This window comes from Prionailurus bengalensis, chromosome B1, assembly GCF_016509475.1.
Source record: "Prionailurus bengalensis isolate Pbe53 chromosome B1, Fcat_Pben_1.1_paternal_pri, whole genome shotgun sequence".
NCBI lineage: Eukaryota > Metazoa > Chordata > Mammalia > Carnivora > Felidae > Prionailurus > Prionailurus bengalensis.
Genome location: NC_057344.1, coordinates 51244610 through 51264693, shown reverse-complemented (window position 1 = coordinate 51264693; position 20084 = coordinate 51244610). Strand labels below are relative to the sequence as shown.

The following is a 20084-nucleotide window of genomic DNA, read 5'->3' as shown; positions in this document are numbered from 1 at the left end:
GGGTGAATTTCTAAAAGATTGGCTTTTAGAAAGGTAGCTCTTTAGTCAAAACTGTGAAGTCATCCTTTAGTACAAAGTTGTAATAAACATTAGCCCATTAAAGGAAAAAAAGACTTCCATGAAAAGTAGACACAGAGACCTGAAGTTTGTAAGGAAATATTTTTTAAAGTAAAAAAAATACATAAAGTCAAATCATCATTTGTCTGAACAAAAAGGAGGCAACAACAGTATGAATAAGCAAATGACAAAGGCTTTAAAACTATTAAAGCTTAGTTTTGTAATGTGTTTTGTATCTATATTTGATTTCTAAAAGCACTGGATAGTCACTTCAAATAGAGTAACAAAATCATGCTGTAAAGTCATGCAAACTCATCACTATAAGATGGGTTGAAAATGTATCTGGTCCTCTCTGTCTTATTCTCCTACTCAGCTCCATCCATCTCTATTCCTGCCACTGGACAGGCTCCCTTCAATGGGCCAGTCATAAAACTGGAGCGCCTTCCACACTGGTGGGAGCTGGAATAGAAAAAGAGAAGATAAGACTTGGAAACATTTTAGGGTTTAAAAAAAAAGCCAAAGAATCCTTCCAGAATGTAGCACTGAAAAGGCTCTTGGAGGGGTGCCTGTGTGGCTCTGTTGGCTGAGCATCTGACTCCTGATTTCGGCTCAGGTCATGGTCTTGCGACTCAAAAGTTCAAGCCCTACATCAGGCTCTGTGCTGACAGTGTGAAGCCTGTTTGGGATTCTCCCTCTCCTTCTCTCTCTGCCCCTCCTCCCTCTCTTTCTCTCTCAAAATAAATAAATAAACTTTTAAAAAAGTTTTCAAAAAAGGCTCTTGGAAGTTGTCACAGAAAAGAAGATACACAGTGTTTTATAAAATGTATATAGCATTAACAGAATGTCTGGACATAAATATCTTTCTGGGACAATGTAACCTTTTTTTTCTTTATTGCAGTAGAAGCCAGGTCCTTTGATGTAGTAAAGAGGAGGCATTAAAGGACTCAGGCTGGAGAACAAGACCACTGATTGTCTACATGTGATAAAGGCAAAGCATAAATCAAAGATAACCCTGTGATGTTTACAGTTTGAGTGACTGCTAGAAAAGTGAGGCCATTGACAGGGGGGAAAATGGGAATGTCAGAAAGAGAAGTTAATTTGGGAGTGAGAGTGATAAAAGGTTTGGGTTTAGCATGTAAAACAATAAATACGCTGCTGAAAAGTGGTTTCATAATCAACCACTGAAACTATGCTAACTGCTCTAGACACTAGGTATCAGTGTAGGACATGATAAGCTGTATCAACAAAGCCAAAACCATCAGCAGACAAAACTATCAACACCAGCCAAGGGTAGGTGAGCAGTAACAGTCAGGTAACAGAATGAGTGGGACATCAGGGAACATAGCCAGGGTCAGCTACTAAAATCAGCAGAAGGACAACATGTCCAAGAGAGCAAAACATGAGAGATGGAAACTTCAGTACAACCCAGTGTCAAGGTCAATAGACCCAAGTGAAAAAGAAAGATAAGAGTACCAGGATTCAGGTATGGTACAGCCCAAAGTGCTTTTCTGGAAGAATAGCCTGGAGTAACAGAGTCTGATCTGAAGTCCCAACTCTCACGCCACCCCCACTCCACACCAAAACCAGCTCTGGTCTACCAGTGCCTGACCCAAGCACTGGAAACTTAATGGATGATCTGTAAAACAAACTGTTAGAGAATGAAAAGACTAGACACAGAGTAGGACATGTTTTCAAGTCATATATCCGAAATGGATACAACTCTTAAAACTTACTAAGAAAACAAAAAACCCAAATACAAAAATGGATGAAAGATATATGTAGACACTTCGCCGAAGATATGCAAATTGAGAACGCAAATGAGAAGATGATCAGCATTATATATCATCAGGAAATTGAAAATTAAAACAATGAGATACCACTACACATATATTAGAATGACAGAAACCCCACACACTGACAACACCAAATTCTGGTGAACATGTGGAACAACGGAGGCTCTCATTCACCGCTGGTGGGAAAGAGAGATGGCACAGCCACTTGGGAAGAACTTTGGCAGTTTCTTACAAAGCTAACATCATCTTACCATGTGATCCAGCAATCACGCTCCTAGGCTCTTACCCAAATGAGTTGAAAACTCACGTGCATGCAAAAACCTGCATGCAAATGATTATAAAAGCTTTCCCCATAATTGCAAAAATCTGGAATGCCTTTCCACAGAGGAATAGATAAACTATTATACATCCACACAATGGAATATTATTCAGTGATAAACAGAGATCAGCTATCAAGTCACAAAAAGGCATGGAATAACCTTAAATGCATATCGCTAAGTGAAACACCAGTCTGAAAAGGCTGTGTAGCATATACTCCCAAGTATATTCTGGAAAAGGTAAAAATACAAACAGTAAGAAGTCAGTGGTTGCCTGGGATTCAGAGGCAGAAAGGAAGGGATAAAGAGGTGGAGCACAGGGAATTTTTAAGTGAAATTCTTCTGTATGATACCATAATGGTGGCTACACGTCAGTATACATTTGTCCAAACCCATAGAAGGTACAACACAAAGAATGAACCTTAATGCAAATTTATGGATTCAGCAGAAAATAATGTATCAATATTAACTCATCAAGTATAACAAATGTATCACACAACGCAAGGTGTTAATAAAAGGCAAAAATCTATGTGTGGGACTGGGGTCAGGGATAATGACACAAGAGCTCTTTGTACTTCCTGCTCATGTTTCTCTAAGCCTAAAGAGAAAAAAAAACACAAAAAACCTAATGGATGCAAACCTTCATGAAAATGAAAAGAAATCTGCCCTGCCTACCACTGTATCTGACACTTCACACAGGTTCTTTCACAGAATAGGTACTAAATTTTAGAAAACTTTTCAAAAGAGAACTCCTAACATGAATGTATGTATATACCAAATGTATTATTGAGTGTGAGGCCACTTAAAAACATGCCAATTCACTTTTTTTTCATCAAATTAAGAGAGACGTTATCAGTACTATCAGCACAGACTACAGGTTTTGTGGTACATTATTAAAATGACTCAAATATGACAGACACAATGATTTTTGTTTTAGTTTAACACTATTTGGCTTTAAATGAAGGCTTCATCTTGCATTTTATGGTGTATTTTAAAAACCAAACATTATTTTCAAGAAAGCTATTATTTTGCACTTTATTTTTAGAGTAAAATTCAGCACCAAGGAAATTTATTTCAAATATATATGTGAAATACCTAAATGTTAGTTCCTCCTCCAGAACTGAATGTCATATGACTACAGTACTCAGAAGCAATATCATAATGTGAAGTCTTCTAAAGATGAATGAAAGACAATGAGTCCTCTTATGAAGAGACAAAAAATCATTTTGAAACACTCATATACAGATGTTAGGACTTCCTTTATTCCCTTAATGAATTTCATTTGTTTCTCTCCCCATCAGTGTAAATTACTGTACACTTCCCTCTCAGATCATGGGCACCCTGGTTCTATCTCTGCCCAGGTATGTTGTTGTTACTGGGTCAACCTGATCCGTCCTTGGATTTCCTAGCAGGCGCTGTAGTCTGTGGGTGTCCACTTTACGCAATCAATCATCCATCTGCTGCCCTACCTCCAGGCCATGTGACCAGTCCATCTGTGCTTCCTGACAGCATGGGCTGCCCTGCTCATGTGCATGTGCTGTTGTGACGCATTTTTTTTCTCTCTCTCTCTCTCACATACACACACACACACACACACACACACTCAATCTCTTTCTTTCACACACACACACACACACACACACACATTCATTCTCTCCTCTGTCTCTCACACACACATTCATATTCTCTCTCTCTCTCTCTCACTTAAACACACACACATTCTCTCCTCTCTCTCTCACACACACATACACATTCATTCTCTCTCTTTCACACACACACATTCATTCTCTCTCTCTCTCACACACACATACACATTCATTCTCTCTATATCCTTCACACACACACACGCACATACACACACATTCATTCTCTCCTGTCTCTCATACGCACACACATTCATTCTCTCTCTCACACATACACACACACACACACATTCATTCTATCATTCACACACCTACACACATATTCTCTCTCTCTCTCACACACACACACACACACATTCATTCTCTCTTTCACACACACACACATTCACACTCTCTCTCACACACACACATTCTGTTTCTCTCCTTCACACACACACACATACACTCAATCTCTTTCTTTCACACACATACACACACATTCATTCTCTCCTCTGTCTCTCACACACACATTCATATTCTCTCTCTCTCACTTACACACACACACACATTCTCTCCTCTCTCTCTCACACACACATACACATTCATTCTCTCTCTCTCTCATACACACACATTCATTCTCTCTCACACATACACACACACACACACATTCATTCTATCATTCACACACACGCACATATTCTCTCCTCTCTCTCACACACACATACACATTCATTCTCTCTCTTTCACACACACACACACACACACACACATACACATTCATTCTCTCTATATCCTTCACACACACACGCACATACACACACATTCATTCTCTCTCACACATACACACACACACATACACATTCATTCTCTCTCTCTCTCACACACACACACACACACACACACATTCATTCTCTCTCTCTTTCACACACACACACATTCACACTCTCTCACACACACACACACATTCTGTTTCTCTCTCTCCTTCACACACACACACACACACACACACACACACCTGTGGAAACTTTGCTCCTTCTCTGTTCCACTGATACCCTGGGCTACCTGTGGCTTTTTTGCTGCACTTGCATTACTAAACTGAACTCTGTGCCCCATACAACTAGCCAGGCATGGTGGTGTTAAATCGCTTTTGCTTGCTTGTCATGTGTGACTCCTCATCTAGAAGTGGCGCTTTCATTCTGCTGCAACTGGTCTAAATTACAGGGTGAGCCTCATTCATCAGCGGCTCACCTACACACAGCCACTGATTTCTCCTATCTACTCACCATTCGTTCTGACAGATCTTATAGTTGTTGTGTCTGTTTCGTCTCGGCGGTGTTTGCTTCCAATCCACATTTGGAAACCGACCTAAATAACTAGGTTGTATTTTCTTTTATGGAATGTCTGTAGGTTATCGAATCTCAGGGCAACAGGGCCAGGCCCCTTTTCTGGAGTTTCTGTGTCGAGGTTTTCTGAGGGCATACATCACAGCAGGACCACTAGCAACCACCTGTCATGAGGGCCTCTGGGGTGAGGCAGGCAGAACCTAAAGGAACCAATGCCCAGAACACTGATGAGCAGACCAAAGCTACAAATCTAAAGGGAAAAGCCCGGGAGAGCAGCTGTCACAATCTGCAAAGACAAAGTCAGGGATGTGGAAGATAAGATCCAGGAAAATGGAAAACACCACACCTGGCTTCTCTCCTCAGCATATACCCAGATCACTTACCTTGAGTCCTATATCCCCTACCACGGTATATATTCCTAGAGAAGAATATTCAATATACTCTTTACTAACTTTCTCAGATGCCCAGAAGAATGCTGTTCAGCTAGTGGAGACTCGATACATATAGGAAGGGAAAGAAAAGGGAACATGACTTATGTATCCCGTGACAGGAGGGAAGAGAGAGAAACATTACTACAGACTTGAGAATGACATGAGTCCCTAAGGACCTGGTTTCACCATGAGGTATGTACTTTACCATCTGAATGATTATGAACCTTGTTCCGACCATTTTTATAGGTTCCTTTGACTATACTCAAATGGAAGGTCATAGGGGTACAACAATTTAAAATAAATGAAAAAGGCTCTTGGACACATACTGAATAGAATACATGGGCTGATGGAGGACCTCAGTTGCCTGATGCACTCTCTAAGTGGGCCAGATGCCCAACACCCCTAAGCTCAATTCCACCGATGTTAAGGTATTCCATATTTAAGGACACTGTTTCTGCTTATAGCTGGAAAAGGCCTATCATCTCCCTCTTTACCTCCAGGCTGCCCAAGGACCCTTCCAGGTCACTCCTTCCATCTGTTCAGACAGGTGCCTAGCCACACCAACAAGCAATGGTGTTCCCACTTCCAACAACCCCCATTTGTCTCTGACCACTAACCAGTCCTCAGAATGCCCTGGCCAAGAATACAGCAGATGAACATCTTATGCAACCTCCCTATTTGGTAAAACTAAAACTTTGGGTAAAATCCATATTTAAAACATATATGAAAAAAATGTTACATTTAACAATAAAATACTAAAAACTCTTCACAAAGCTGCTATGAAAGAAAGAAGCATGTAGGAGCTAAAAACAAGGTGAAATAAGAATCCCAGAAGGGGCACAAGTTCAAAAGCACTTGGGAGTTTCTTCTGAACCTACTTTGGTAGCTACCTGGGGTGGGGGAAGGAGGGCAGGAGGTGAGGCCTAGGGACCTCCCCCAGATGAAGACTCTAATAGGAACCACCCCCATAGAGGTGGAACTTCATGGAACAACATCCTCAATGTACAGGTGAACAGAGAAAGACACTGGGCCCATCAAAAGTGCAGCATGAAAACAGGACTATCTGAATTTTCCTCTGAGGAGAGAGGAAAGCTACTTCCTCTGAGATCTTGTAACCACCAGCCACCCAGACACAGGCACAATGTCCAAATTCTTGCTACCTATGTGGTACACACACACACACACAAATTCAAGTAGAGAATTTAACAAAAGGTGTGTTTCTGGTGGATAAAGCCCCCAAGTGCCTAAAGTTATCTAATAGCAATCCTCTCTGGCAGAGTGTCCCTTCAGTCCAGCCTTCCAGGATGCCCTCACCCCAGAGTTAATCCCTGTGCCGTGTGGTTAAAAAACCAGCTTCCTACGTTTATAGCAGCTTTATGCATCATTGCCAAGACCTGGAAGCAACCACAATGCCCTTCAAGAGATGAACGGCTTTATAAATGTGGTGCATCCAGAGAACAGAATATTATTCAGCACCAAAAAGAAATGAGCTGTCAAGCCATGGAAAGACGGGAAAAAACTTAAATGTGTATCATTAAGTGAAAGAAGCCAATCTGAAAAGGCTATCTACTGTGTTATTCTAATTATGGGACATTCTGGAAAAGGCAAAACTATAGAGACAGTAAAAAGATCAGTGGTTGCCGGGGTGGGGGTGGGAGGAAGAGTTGAATAGGCAGAGCACAGGAGTTTTAGGGCAGTGTAACTACTCTGTATGATACTATAATGGTGGATACCTGTCATTATACATTTGCCCAAACCTGTAGAATGCACACCAAGAGTGAACGCTAATGTAAACTGTGAGCTTTGGGTGATAATTGTGTGTCAAAGTAGGTCCATCACTTGTAACAAATGTACCACTCTAAAGGGGAATGTTGATAGTAGGAGAGTCTATGTGGTGGTGAGGGGGGAAGCATATTGGGGAGGGGGAACAGGGGATATATGGGAAATCTGTACCTTACTCTTAATTTTGTTGTGAGGTTAAAACTGCCCTAAAAAAAATGTATTAATTTAAAAACGTTGTTGAAGATCCAAAAAAAGATGGCTTCTTCCTGATGCCACCGCCCCCCCATCCCCAGTATGTGGCTTAGCCATTTTACAACCTGACTCTCAAAAGTAGACAGATGGTTTTCCCTGGAGCATTTTCAAACTATCAAACACAACCTAACAAGCCTTAAACAAGGTGACAGATTTTTTTTTTCTTGTGTACAAAGATACGCAAGTTCAGGCACCTATGACTTTTTGTCAACCCACCCTTCATGAGCAAAGCAGGTCTGCTGACAGGGGCATGGGTGTTAAGGTAGCTAACAGTTCCTCATCTCCAAAACTAAGGAGGGGAGGGAGCGCTTTCAAATAAACATGTTCAAGGAGCCAGAACTGAAACTGAAGACGAAAGGAACACAAGTGGTTTGGAAGAAACTGGATGCTCTGGGCCCTTCTGCTTTGCGACCTGAAACTCATGTAAAAACATCTATGCTTTCAGAACCTAGATACAGCTAGGTGCCCAGATATAGCTCTGAGACTCTGGAGAATGGAAAGGCCCCCTTCTCATGCCTTCCAGCACTTTTCTCTGGATGGACTCCCTCAAAATCCTGGGGATTTTCATAACTTCCAGTGTGCAGGCTTAAAGCAGGCCTGAGGATTTAACGAGGTGAGGGAGGTCTCCTCCTCCTCCATGTGTTCCAGCCCAGAGTGAAGTTGTCCCTGATCCTCAACTGCTTCTAGACTTCGTTCCAGAGATGCACCTCCTTGGTCTAAAGAATGAGGATTCTGTAGGGGGAAGCCCCCTCTTTCATTCAGAGTATCTTGGACACGGTTTTAATATTAGACACCTGTGCAAATTTTTTATCTGGAGAAAATACTCTAATGCTTATTAGAAGCTTCAAAACTCACTGGAACAGATGACCTTTAAGATCTATCCAACTTAAAAAGAAAATTTGAAAAAAAAAAGACTCTTAAATACAGAGAACAAACTGGTGGTTACCAGAGGAGAAATGGGTAGGGGGATGGAATTAAGATGTATAGACTTCCCATTATAAAACAGATTAAGTCATGGAGATGAAAAGTACAGCATAGGGAATATAGCCAATAATATTATAATTACATTGCATAGTGACTACACTTACCATGGTGAACACTGAGTAATGTATAGAATTGTCGGATCCCTATGTTGTACACCTGAAACTAATAGAACTTCGTTAATTGTATTTCAATAAAAAATCTATGTTTCTATAGATCAGGTTCACCTAAAGTCCCAGACACTTTTTACAAACCATTTTCAAAATTCTAGTTTATTCCTACAACAACTTCACAAGCTTAATTTCTTTCAAAGTATCGTAAAATGCTCAAGAAGGACATGTGACAAAGCATTTATTGGAAATGGATAAAGAAAAAGCTTAGAAGGAGACAGTCTGAAATACAACCTCTGTTTCCTTTTCAAAAGAAATGCTATCAGAAGAGCCTGTGGGTACCTCTAATTATCAGGTGTCACACTGAGCAACTCACTGTTTCTGAGTGCTTGGCATTGTTGTAAGTGGGACTGACAATGCAACTGTTTCATAGGCCCATGACAAAGATCATCCCAGGAAAATGTTTTGTAGATTTTATAAATTTAGTGATTAATATGAGCTACTAGAACACCTGTGGACAATATTAAGTTGCAAACAGTTCTAAACCTAAGATGGGCACTGTGTAAGTCACTACTTGTTGTGATTGTTTTTAGGACTATTGTGATAATAATAGTACTGGAGTATAAAGGCAAGGTATCCTTAACTGGAGGAAAGAAGGAGAAAGAAAGGGAAGGGGAGGAGGAGGGGAAGAGGAAATCACTGAAAAGAAGAGGAAGGGGACAGCAACACATAACAGGGTTCCGCCCCACTGTGGGTAAGCAGTCCTCCTGATAAAGCTTCCGCCACACAGAAACCACACTAGCTCCCATTTGCAAAGAGTAAAGGCGCTGAGATCACTTTGGTCCCTCAGTGCTCCCTGATAAATTGCAATACTACCATCAGAGGCCAGGATTTATTAAGCAAAGCCTAGCTCACAGCTGAAGGGACTCAGTGGTTTGTAGCTAAGTCACATGCCGATGAGGCCTGGGCGAATCAGAGGTGTCCGCGTGGCAAAACAGCAGTGACCTCTTCTGAAGCTGCTCTGTTCCTACTAGACCAGTAGCTCACAGGATGGGTGACCGTGTTTTCATATGGGTCCCTCTTGTTTAAATTGTAACTGGCAGATGGGGCAGTAATTGACCCAGATATTTATTTTTAATGTAACTTAGGAAAAAAAAAAGAAAGAAAGCCCATTCGAAGGCTCTAAAAATTGTCCATAATTATGAAGTGATTAAGACCCAGAGAATCACATAAAATTCCTAGAGAAGCTCAACCCCCTATAAGGTTATTTTCTCATATTACATTATGGCTCCATTTTATGTGATTTGAAAATATCAGTGTAGGCACATTCATCAATTGCTTTTGCAATTATGTTTTAAGAACTGCTTGCTATGGCAAATTCCTCTTAATCTCCCTCCTAAATCTTTGAGAATATAATCCTGAAACAATGAAAGAAGAACCTATTTCTACTGCTGGGTGAATGTAAAGAATGTTTTTATTATTGTTCCTTTTCATTTAATTTATTTTCCATGTGAAGAGCCTATGAGAATTTTACTATCAGATATGCTGAAATACTGACACATTTAACTACTTAAAGTCTGTCGGTCTGTTGACCTTTGACCACCACACCTGTTCCCAGCAGTGGTTTAAGCTGCTCAAGGGGAAAGATGGATTGAACAGCGAAATAAGCTAGAGAACATGAAAATACCAAGGTCATACAAAGAATATATGGAACATGCTCTAGTCTTCAGAGGATCCATAAACCATCAAAATGTATTCACTACCCCTTCCCTTAAATGACAAAGAATAGACACTGACACAACCGGGATCTTTGGCCAATAAATCCAACATGAAGGAAAGGCACCAACACTTCCTTGACCATGTGAGGACAGAGGTCTTGTGTTGCCTCATCTGTTGGTGTTTGCAGCTAGCAATCCTTTGATCTATAGAAAATACCTATCTTCTGTGATGTCTAATGCTGGATTGAAGTATTCTGTCAAGCTCAAAATGTCTCTAGCAAAGTGTACCTGTGTGTATTTCATTTCACATTGGGAACTTAGGACAACCCTTTAGCATGGTGATCCCATATCAGCATGAGAGACCAAGTGATTTGGTCAAGATTCTGCATGAGAGCTCCCAGGATAGTTGCTCTTATTTTAGAATCCAGGGATGAAGAGCATCTCTGATGACAAAGCGCTGTTCTGAGGTCAGTAATGCTGGATGAATGTAGATTTTATTTATCACAGTGTCAGCTCCCTTACAGATTGAAAAGTGGAAGTAGACATGAGCGAGGTGATTATTCAGATCATGAGGCCACGCTCAGTGGACAAATCAATTTGCAGATTCTGTGTCCTAACGCTGCAGACCCTGCAGGTCCACAGCCCAGGCTGGAAACCAAATTTGTAGAAGCTTGGAAAGAGAGTGAGTCCACAATGTCCTCTTGTTGAATGATTTCTTTTCTCATTTGTAAGTCTAGGGGAAACAAGGTACCAACGCAGTGGTTAACAAAAGAGGCTCCTGCAGGCTCCACTGTCACACCCTCAGCTCTGCTCCTGGCTGTAGCAGTCAGCACTTAGCACATCTAGCAGACATTAGAATGGTCTACTAGAAAATCCCAGTACTCAGTTTTTAGAAAAAAAAAAGAAAAAGAATTCCAGCCTAACTAAAAAGATAACCAGGATCTAGTTGACAAAATACTGATATCTTGAAATCTCAACATTTCAAACTGAAAAGCTGCCTCCATTCTGAATCCTTGATCCCCATTCTCACTTGAAAAAAACATAATGGACACAGATTTCAACTTCCTTTTAGGATTCCAGCAACACAGTGACCTGGCAAGACAAATTTCAACCCTTCTCAAATCTATCTCCCCAATCATTTTTTCTCGGCCTCAGTTTCCTTATCTGACAAAGTAGTCTCAGTGGTTTTCAAAAATTCTCAAAAACTTTTTAAAGCAATAAAACATTAGTCAAGACTGCAACATATAATATAACTAAAAGGGTGAATGAGTTCTCTGAGCAGCTTAAGTCGTTGTTATTTAGTTAGAAAATTCTTCATTATTGGTGGAACCCCTGAAGCACCTTCCTGGAGCCCAAGTGTTCTACGGTCACCCACTTTGAAAGCCACAGGACTAGAAGATGGTCTCTTACAGGCCTGAAATGCCCCCCATGACCTATGCCTCAGAACTGATGTCAGCATTTCAGAGGGGTAGCCCTTCTTGTCAAGAAGCCACGTTTGTCTTTTCTAGTGATCGAGGCTTAGAAAATAAATAAAAACGGTAGTTTTCTCATGACCTATACTTTGTCCGTTCAGGCAGTGGGTCCATTCACCGAACTAATCTGTCTTGAACAGCTCTGTGGATGGGTTGGATGGAGGGGCTATATTTGGTCCCAGGAATTATAACTCTGAGTCACAGGACCCCTGACCTCGGGGCTTGGTTTCTGCCAGGTGGTTTGAGACAGACAAGCATCTTCATCCTGCCTGTTACAAGTTCAAGGTCAATTTTATGTCTGACATCTGAGGAACAAAAAGTGATCAAATCGCTTATAGCAAGAACTGAACACCGGAATTCTTGAATTTTTAGGGATATGCCAATAACTTAGTAATTTACCTTGACTGACATTGAAATGAGTACAATAAGACTTACTACACACTAAAAAGAGATTTAATGTAGTCTGCAAGGAATTTAGAAAGAGTTTTACATTGCTTGGTAAAATCTGCTAATAACAGAACTCATCACTACTTCAAAGAAAAATGGGATCATTAATCTCATGCAAGATACATAGACATGTACATCCACCCAAACACTTCAGAAATTAAGTCAAACTAAAAAAAGTATACTGAGTTGCTTTATATTAATGAGGAAATTATTCAATGCTTTGTTAGAGCTCTCCAGCTCAAGGATATAAGCATCTGCATTTGGAGAGGGGGTGGCTATGACCTACAACGAACACAGAGGAGGAAAAGGAACAAACGGCTTCCATTGTTATGTTGTGTGCACATTCTGTGGGCGGACCCCAGTCCACTATCAAGCGATGCTTCATAATCCTTCACTTGGATTTTTTTAATGTTTTCACTTATTTTGGGGGGGGGAGGGGCAGAGAAAGAGGGAGACACAGAATCTGAAGCAGCCTCCAGGCTCTGAGCTGTCAACACAGAGCCCGACACGTGGCTCAAACCCACGAACCATGAGATCATGACCTGAGCCGAAGTCAGATATTTAATCAACTGAGCCACTCTGGCGCCCCTTCACTTTGATGTGTAATGCCCAAGAGCTAGAGTGGTAGAAAGCATATGTTATCCTCAGTTTTCTAGAACATTTCCAATTTGAAATAATTTTAATTTCAAATAAGAACCTCGCCACAACAATACTGGCTTCCTAAAATAGCACTGCCTCCATTTTACAAGAGAGGAAACAGTCCAGGAAGCAAAACTGCCTGAACACCGACACCACTGGAAGGTAAAATGAGGACTCCCACACTCTGTTCCTCCCAGACTAGGCTCCGGCTCAGGACTGCATTTGGACATGATGCCTGAAAATCCACTGGAGTGTTCCACTGAAAGAAAGTATCTGGGCCTCGGCTTCTGAGTGGTGATTGTGTAAATGTCACTTCTGAGAAAAAGTTATGCAGCCCCTTTCATGCTTCTGGTTTTGGTGCTACTTGGCTGTGCAGATTTCTAAAAGCTTTTGAATAGACTAATAAACATGGAATTGTTCTGAACATCTGTAAGCAAAATACGAAAAGATATTACCCAGTGAATGAACATCCTGGGTTTTCTAGCCAGAAATGGGGTTATTTGTGTATTAGGCTAATGCACTGAAATTAACCCAGAATGCTTACCCATTGCAGAATGTCTTTTCATATTTTCATCTGTGTAGTCATTATTATGAAATGTAAGAATAATTCTCTATCAGGGTATTCAGAAATCTGAATAGCTCAATTACTTCTAAAATCAATGTAGTAAAGCAACAGCATGCCAGTTAATCAGTCGGTTTGCATAACAAATGTTTGGGGGAGTTGGTGTGTGTGTGTGTGTGCGTGTGTGTGTGCGCACACACACACACACATGCATGTGTGTGTAAAGAGAAATCCAGGGTCAGCACAACACTTTAAAACAAATGTGAAAGATCAAGCCTCCATTTGACATCAGAGAAAGAATTCTGGAAGACAGGTACTATTTAATTCATTCAAGAAAGGCTACATGAAATCTAGGCTCCTCGTGGTTATGCCATTCTAGGTTTCTAGGGGTTCTCTAGTACTAGGCATATACTGAGCTTTTAAGGAACACCAAATGAATGAGTAACTCCTTGGAAGTCATTTTAGGATTAGAATGATGGCCACTAGGACTTAGATTACTTCTCAGCACACTATTAGAAACAGATCTGAAACACCACAAGAAATAGTGGCTGAGCAGCAGCCATGAACAATGCCACCTCATATCCAAGCTATGACTGGGGTTCCCAGTGCAGGAGCTGGTGGTGGGCAGCTCTCCAAGGGCTCAGAATTCAGTCCTGGAACAGCTATAGGAGATGCAAGTTTCTTAGCCTGTGGCTCTGGGTTCAGTGCTAATTGATGAATCCAAGGAAGGGAAGTTTAAGTACCTGCTCCAGGAGAAAGGTCACTTTTAAAACAGGTTTAATTGAAATGATGGACACATGGGAGGGGCAGGAATCTCCAAGGAAATGCAAGGAGGCAGTCACAGCCTTTGGAAAATCACTGTGGTTTGCCTTCCCTCAGCTTTTGAAGGCAAAAATTCCATTTTTATCATTTAATTTAACCCAAGGTTAATGTGATATGGAGAGAATGACCTGTGTAGACTAAACTCACAATAAACTGAGATATACATCTTAGAATGGCATTTAATTGAATTTGAAATGAGAATTAGGACAGTCTGGCTGACCAACCTGGTCTCATTGCATTTTCTTTCTGTAAATAATCTCCACAGGAGGACAAAAGATGAGAAGTTTCTACAGAGTGTGGATCAGAATAAGAGGAGTTACTGATAAAACTTAAAAGCCTCAGGTATCAGGCTCTGGGAGTCTGTCCAGCAGCCAAACCTTACAGAACAACCTGGAGGGTGCCTGCCAGACTTCCCCTTTCCCAGGCTGGCCTGGCTGAACAGCCTCCCTGCAGAGGCCCTCTTTTTTATCCTTTTTACATAGGGCAGAGCATTCCATTGGGTTACTTAGAGGTCCTACAGACCAGGAAGTCAAGCTCTCTTCTAAGTGACTTCCTGCCTCCACTCTGAGGCATTGCAGGCTTATTTTATACTTTATTCCCAAAGGGCAACTTTATTGCCTTGAGGAATTGCTGTCCCTTGTATCTTGTATAGATGTCAGGCTCAAGTATCACACAGATCACCCGGTATGTAACATACCTATTAGTGAGCCATCAATGAATGTTCTACTGACAGGTCAGAGTCAACTCTATTCACGTGTCACCATGGGATCACCTCTTTTCCTGGTTGTTACTAGAAGTCATACAGCTTTTCTATGTGCCTAAAGCTCGGGTTTCAGAATCACAGGGGCATCAATAGCTTCAAAGAAATACGATTCCAACATTAATATGCATCCTACCTGGATACACACCAGCTTTTACACTCACACACACCCTAGCTTGTTCACTCATCCCCTGAGGCAGTGCCTACCCACCAGCATGTGGTCATGACAAACTTCAGCCAATGTTTCTGGTTTCATGGCTTGTGATCACCAATCTGTGTGCCAAGACAGTGATGTGGAAGCTCTGCCATTAGTCATATGTTGGGCTGGGGGGAGGGGAAGTGATAGAGCTACAATGGCTAGCTCTACCTCTTTTGGATTTTGAAAATTGCCTCCCACCCCCACTCCAAGTGCTACCCCTCTAATTCTAGCACCTGCCCCAAGAAACCAAATGGTATCTTAGGCTCAAGTGTACTTGCTATATGAGAGAAGGAATTTGGCAGACAGTCCAGGTCCTTAGGCTTCATATCTTGAATGAATGAATGAATGAATGAATGAATGAATGAATGAATATGTTTACAAAATACTTTTTGTTGTGACCAAAATTTTACAAACTTAATTACAAACACAAGAGTAAGCCATTTTGAAATAAATCCAAATATTGGAGCACAGACTAGTGTTTCTCTCATATGAAACCTCAGCAATTATTATGCATCTTAGTGGAGCCTTGGTTTTTCTTCCTTGCAAGTCAGACCCCTCCAGGGCTGACTCCTTCAATAAGGCTTTGAGGACCCAAGGCTTCAGCAGGGAAGCCCTGCCGGTATAACCTGCTTTCTGTCTCCCCCATCCTCTCCTCAGTGAAAAATCTTTAATTAGCTGGTTGCCATAATTACTCTAGCTGAGGACCTTGTTTGTTCTCCTTCCCTGCTATTTCCAGGGATCTGAAGGCTCTACTACTTCTGTGCCAGAGGGTCCTTTCTATCACAGTTTCTCTCTTTTTGTTTTTCCTTTCATGATCAGGACGAAAAAAAAAAAGCCCAAGGAAAGAAATCATCTCTTTCTGTGTCTGGATAAGACCCCATAACCATCTTTTCCCAATCAGGAACAAGTTTCCATGACAACCATGTTTCCCAATGCCACCACTAACTTAGCAGGTAGTGTTCATATCAAATAGAGTTCTTTACCAACCTCTGTGGCTTCTGTATAAGACTCTAAGATACCAGCTGTTTGCATGAACTGTATCTTAAAAGAGTTTTGTTCTTTGTCATTCTAAACATCAGAAAGACAAAAAAAAATTTTTGCTTGGTATTTTCTTTACTGTAATCATTAAAAAGCACACCAATTTTTCAAAAGTATAGCAGAAGGGTTGACATGACGAGACTGTGTGACTTGGTGGAGGAAAGTATGAATGAATGAATGGAGAATCACTGGGATATGACAAGTGGGTGACTGACACCTTGGTCAGTGGCACAAACTTAGAGCTGAGAGCTGATGAGCTTGGAATTCCTGCTATACATGGCCTTGGGAAAGTTACTTTTCCTCTCTGAGCCTTAACACTCCTTCTGTAACAGACAGAAACTGAGACATTTCATGGAATTCTTTGGAAGATTAGATGAAAGGAAAAATACAAAAAGTGCTTATTACAGTGGCACATAGTAGGAGTTCAACAAAGGGCAATTAGAATACTTTTCTTATTAACATAAAGAGTTGAATGGGACCAAGTCTGAGCAAACAAGCAACCACAGTATTCTAATTGATTATTAACATTTTGCTGGTGGAGAATAATAGCATAAGCAGTAGATATTTGGAGGTTTTCTTAGCAACCTTTTCTCTTAGGTTATTAAGTCATGTCTGCAATCATGGGAAGGAATCTCTTCATTTCCATTCCTGAGACTTAAGAGGATACACCTGGGCAGTCTCCAGGGTTCGTCTGAATCTATTTATAGCTCTGCATAAGCATTTGTTTAATTTTGAAACAGATGCAAGGAAAAAAACTGGATGAACCATGAAAGTATTGGTTCGATCTTCCACATTCTCAACACTAATGAATATATTTCAATTCTTCTGTAAAGGCAAGTAAAGCAAGAAAATGCATGTTTTCATGATATTTTCAATATTGCACAGCTCAAATTTCATTTCCAAATCAGAATTAATATTGTAGCAAACAAACCAACATGCTCATTGTTGAACAAACTCCCGTACTCCAACTCCTCCCTGACCTGCATCCACGGTACCCTTGGAGAGTTGAGAGGGCCCTCCCCAAATTATACAAATTCAACCCTTTATTTTTAAAAGATAAAACTATTTATGTATTTTTAAAATCCATTTTTTATCAATATTATCTATACTACACATCTAGATAATAAATGTTCCCTATCAAGAACTCTTAAAATATTGAATGAAATATTCTTTTCAAAAAAATGTGTTTTACAGTGTGGATGTTCCTCAAAAAATTAAAGATAAAACTATCAAATGATCTAGCCATCTCTCTTTTGGCTGTATATCCTAGTGAAATGAAATCAGGAACTCAAAGAGAGCTATTCCCCACGTTCACCTCAGCATCATTCACGATAGCCACAGTTTGGAAACAATCTAAGTGTCCATCAGCAGAAGAATGGATAAAGATATCATGGCATATAGACAACAGAATATTATTCAGCCTTACACAAGAAGGAAATTCTGCCATTTGCAACAACATGGATGAAACTGAAAGAAACTATGCTAGGTGAAATTAATCCAGACACAGAAAAAAATGTATACTGCATGTTCTCACTTGTATGTAGAATCTAAATAAAAAAAAAAATTCATAGAAGCAGAGAATAAAAAGGTGGTTAGCAGGACAAGAGTAGAAGGAAACAGGGAAATGTTGGTTGAAGGGTACAAACTTTCTCTTATGTAGGATGAATTCGTTCTAGAGATCTAATGTACAGCATGGTGATGGTAGTTAATAATACTGTATCGTTCACTTGAAATTTGGTAAGAGAGTAGATCACAGGCACTCTTGCTACAAAAAGAAAAGTATGTGGAATAATAATGTTAGGATGATGGAGATGACAATGAGAAGGATGAGGAGATGATAATGAGATGAACATTAGTTAAGCTAATGTTAATTAGCTTGACTATTAGTAATCATTTCACTATGTATAGCAAAACATTATGTCATACTCCTTAAACATATACCATTTTTTTTGAAAAATGAGAAAAAGTGTTTAAAAGAAAAACCTATGCTTTAAATGCTACCTGATAGGGCTCCTGGGTGGCTCCATTGGCTAAGTGTCTGACTCTTGATTTCAGCTCAGGTCATGACCTCACAGTTCATGAGTTCAAGCCCTGTATCCAGCTCTGTGCTGACAGTGCAAAGCCTGCATGAGATTCTCTCCCTCTCTCTCTGCTCCCCCCACCCTGCCCCACACCCTCAAAATAAATAAATAAACGCTAACTGAGCTGGCAGAGAAGTAAAGGAAATCCTTGAAGGCCAGAACAAAAACCAAATCCAGAATGGTTACCTGGTACTTGAGCTAGAATTTGCCATGGGGCATCTGCCTATCCTGGTAGCCAAATAGTTTTCTGACAAGGGCTAGATCATAAATATTTTAGGCTTTTCGCCATACCATCTCTGTCATAGCCACTCAAGTCTGCCATTGTGCCATGAAAACACTGACACATAATATATAAATAAATGGGTGTGGCTGTATTTCTATAAGACTTTATTTACACAAACTGGCAGTAGGCAGCTTATAAGCCAGTTTGCTATCCCTTCATTAGAGCCTAAATTTTAATGTCTTACCCACAGACAAACAATTATGGTGTGTGATATGTCTGTCCCATGTAATAGACTATTGCAGTCCTGCCTTTAGGGGATCCCTCCCACATTTTCTCTAGGCTAGAACATGTGACTTGCTTTGGCCAATGGAAACAGTAAATGTGATATAAACAGACACTTAAAAGGTGCTAACAGAATGGGGCTTATCCTCTCTTGCTGTTCCTGGGAATCTCTGTACCCGCCATGTGAATTTGCCCGGAGCGAATGTGCTGAAGACATGGTCCATCATTCCCATTACCCCAGCCAACAAAAAACAACAGCCAGCACCAAATGCAGACCTATCAGTGAAGCCATCCTAGACCAATTAGTCCCCAGGCAGCCCACCAGTTGACTGGAGTCACATGAGTGAATTCAGACAAGACCAGCAGAAGAACCACCAAGATTAGCCCAGCTAAAATTGCTGACCCACATAATCATAAGCTGATAAATGATTGCTTTAGAATTTTTATGGTGATTATTATGCAACAATAGCCAAACAATACATTCCATAAGAAATCTATTATCTTCTTAAATATAAAGTGAGAGGCCAAAAAACATATTTATAGAAATTGGAAAGAAAAGACTGAGGAAACACGAAAAATCATATTTGCAGTTTGAAGATCCTGTCACCTGCCAGAAGAGACAAGTCCTTTCTTGCTCCTTATAATAGAAGTTGGAAAAAATTCTTCGTACCTGAACAAACTTCTTTATAAGTAGGATTGGAAGTGTAGCCTCCAGCATAACCAACTTGAGTTGAATATACTCCTTTTATAGTCCAGAATTTCCTCTCAGCTCCCCAGAAACAGCCCATTCCTAAGAAAAACATAAGATACTGATTAGTCCTTTGTCAAAAACAACTAGTAATTGCATATTAGAAACTCTGTTATCCTAAAAATGAGAAGTTGTTCATGTCATTTGGTAATCAAAAATAACTAAGATGTTATCTTTTAAAAAAGGAAAGCTTCATGGAAGCAACCTAAGTATCTGTCTATTGACAATGAATAAGGAAGATGTGGTACACACACACACACACACACACACACACACACACACACACAGGAATATTATGCAACCACAAAAAAAGGATGAGATCTTACCATTTGAGACAAAATGAATGTACCTAGAGGGTATTATGTTAAGTGAAATAAGTCAGAAAGACTAATACCATGTTATTTC

At 40.4% G+C, this 20084-nt stretch overlaps 1 protein-coding gene across 3 annotated transcripts in view; it reads right to left on the bottom strand.

Moving 5' to 3' along the window:
* Nucleotides 1–20084, bottom strand: part of MSRA (methionine sulfoxide reductase A) — a 450794-nt gene that overhangs the window by 207844 nt on the left and 222866 nt on the right. For all 3 annotated transcript variants that reach the window (XM_043565070.1, XM_043565068.1, XM_043565069.1), the window contains one exon: nucleotides 19602–19721. In XM_043565070.1, coding sequence (XP_043421005.1) covers nucleotides 19602–19721 — 120 coding nt within the window. The remainder of the gene's footprint in view (nucleotides 1–19601; nucleotides 19722–20084) is intronic.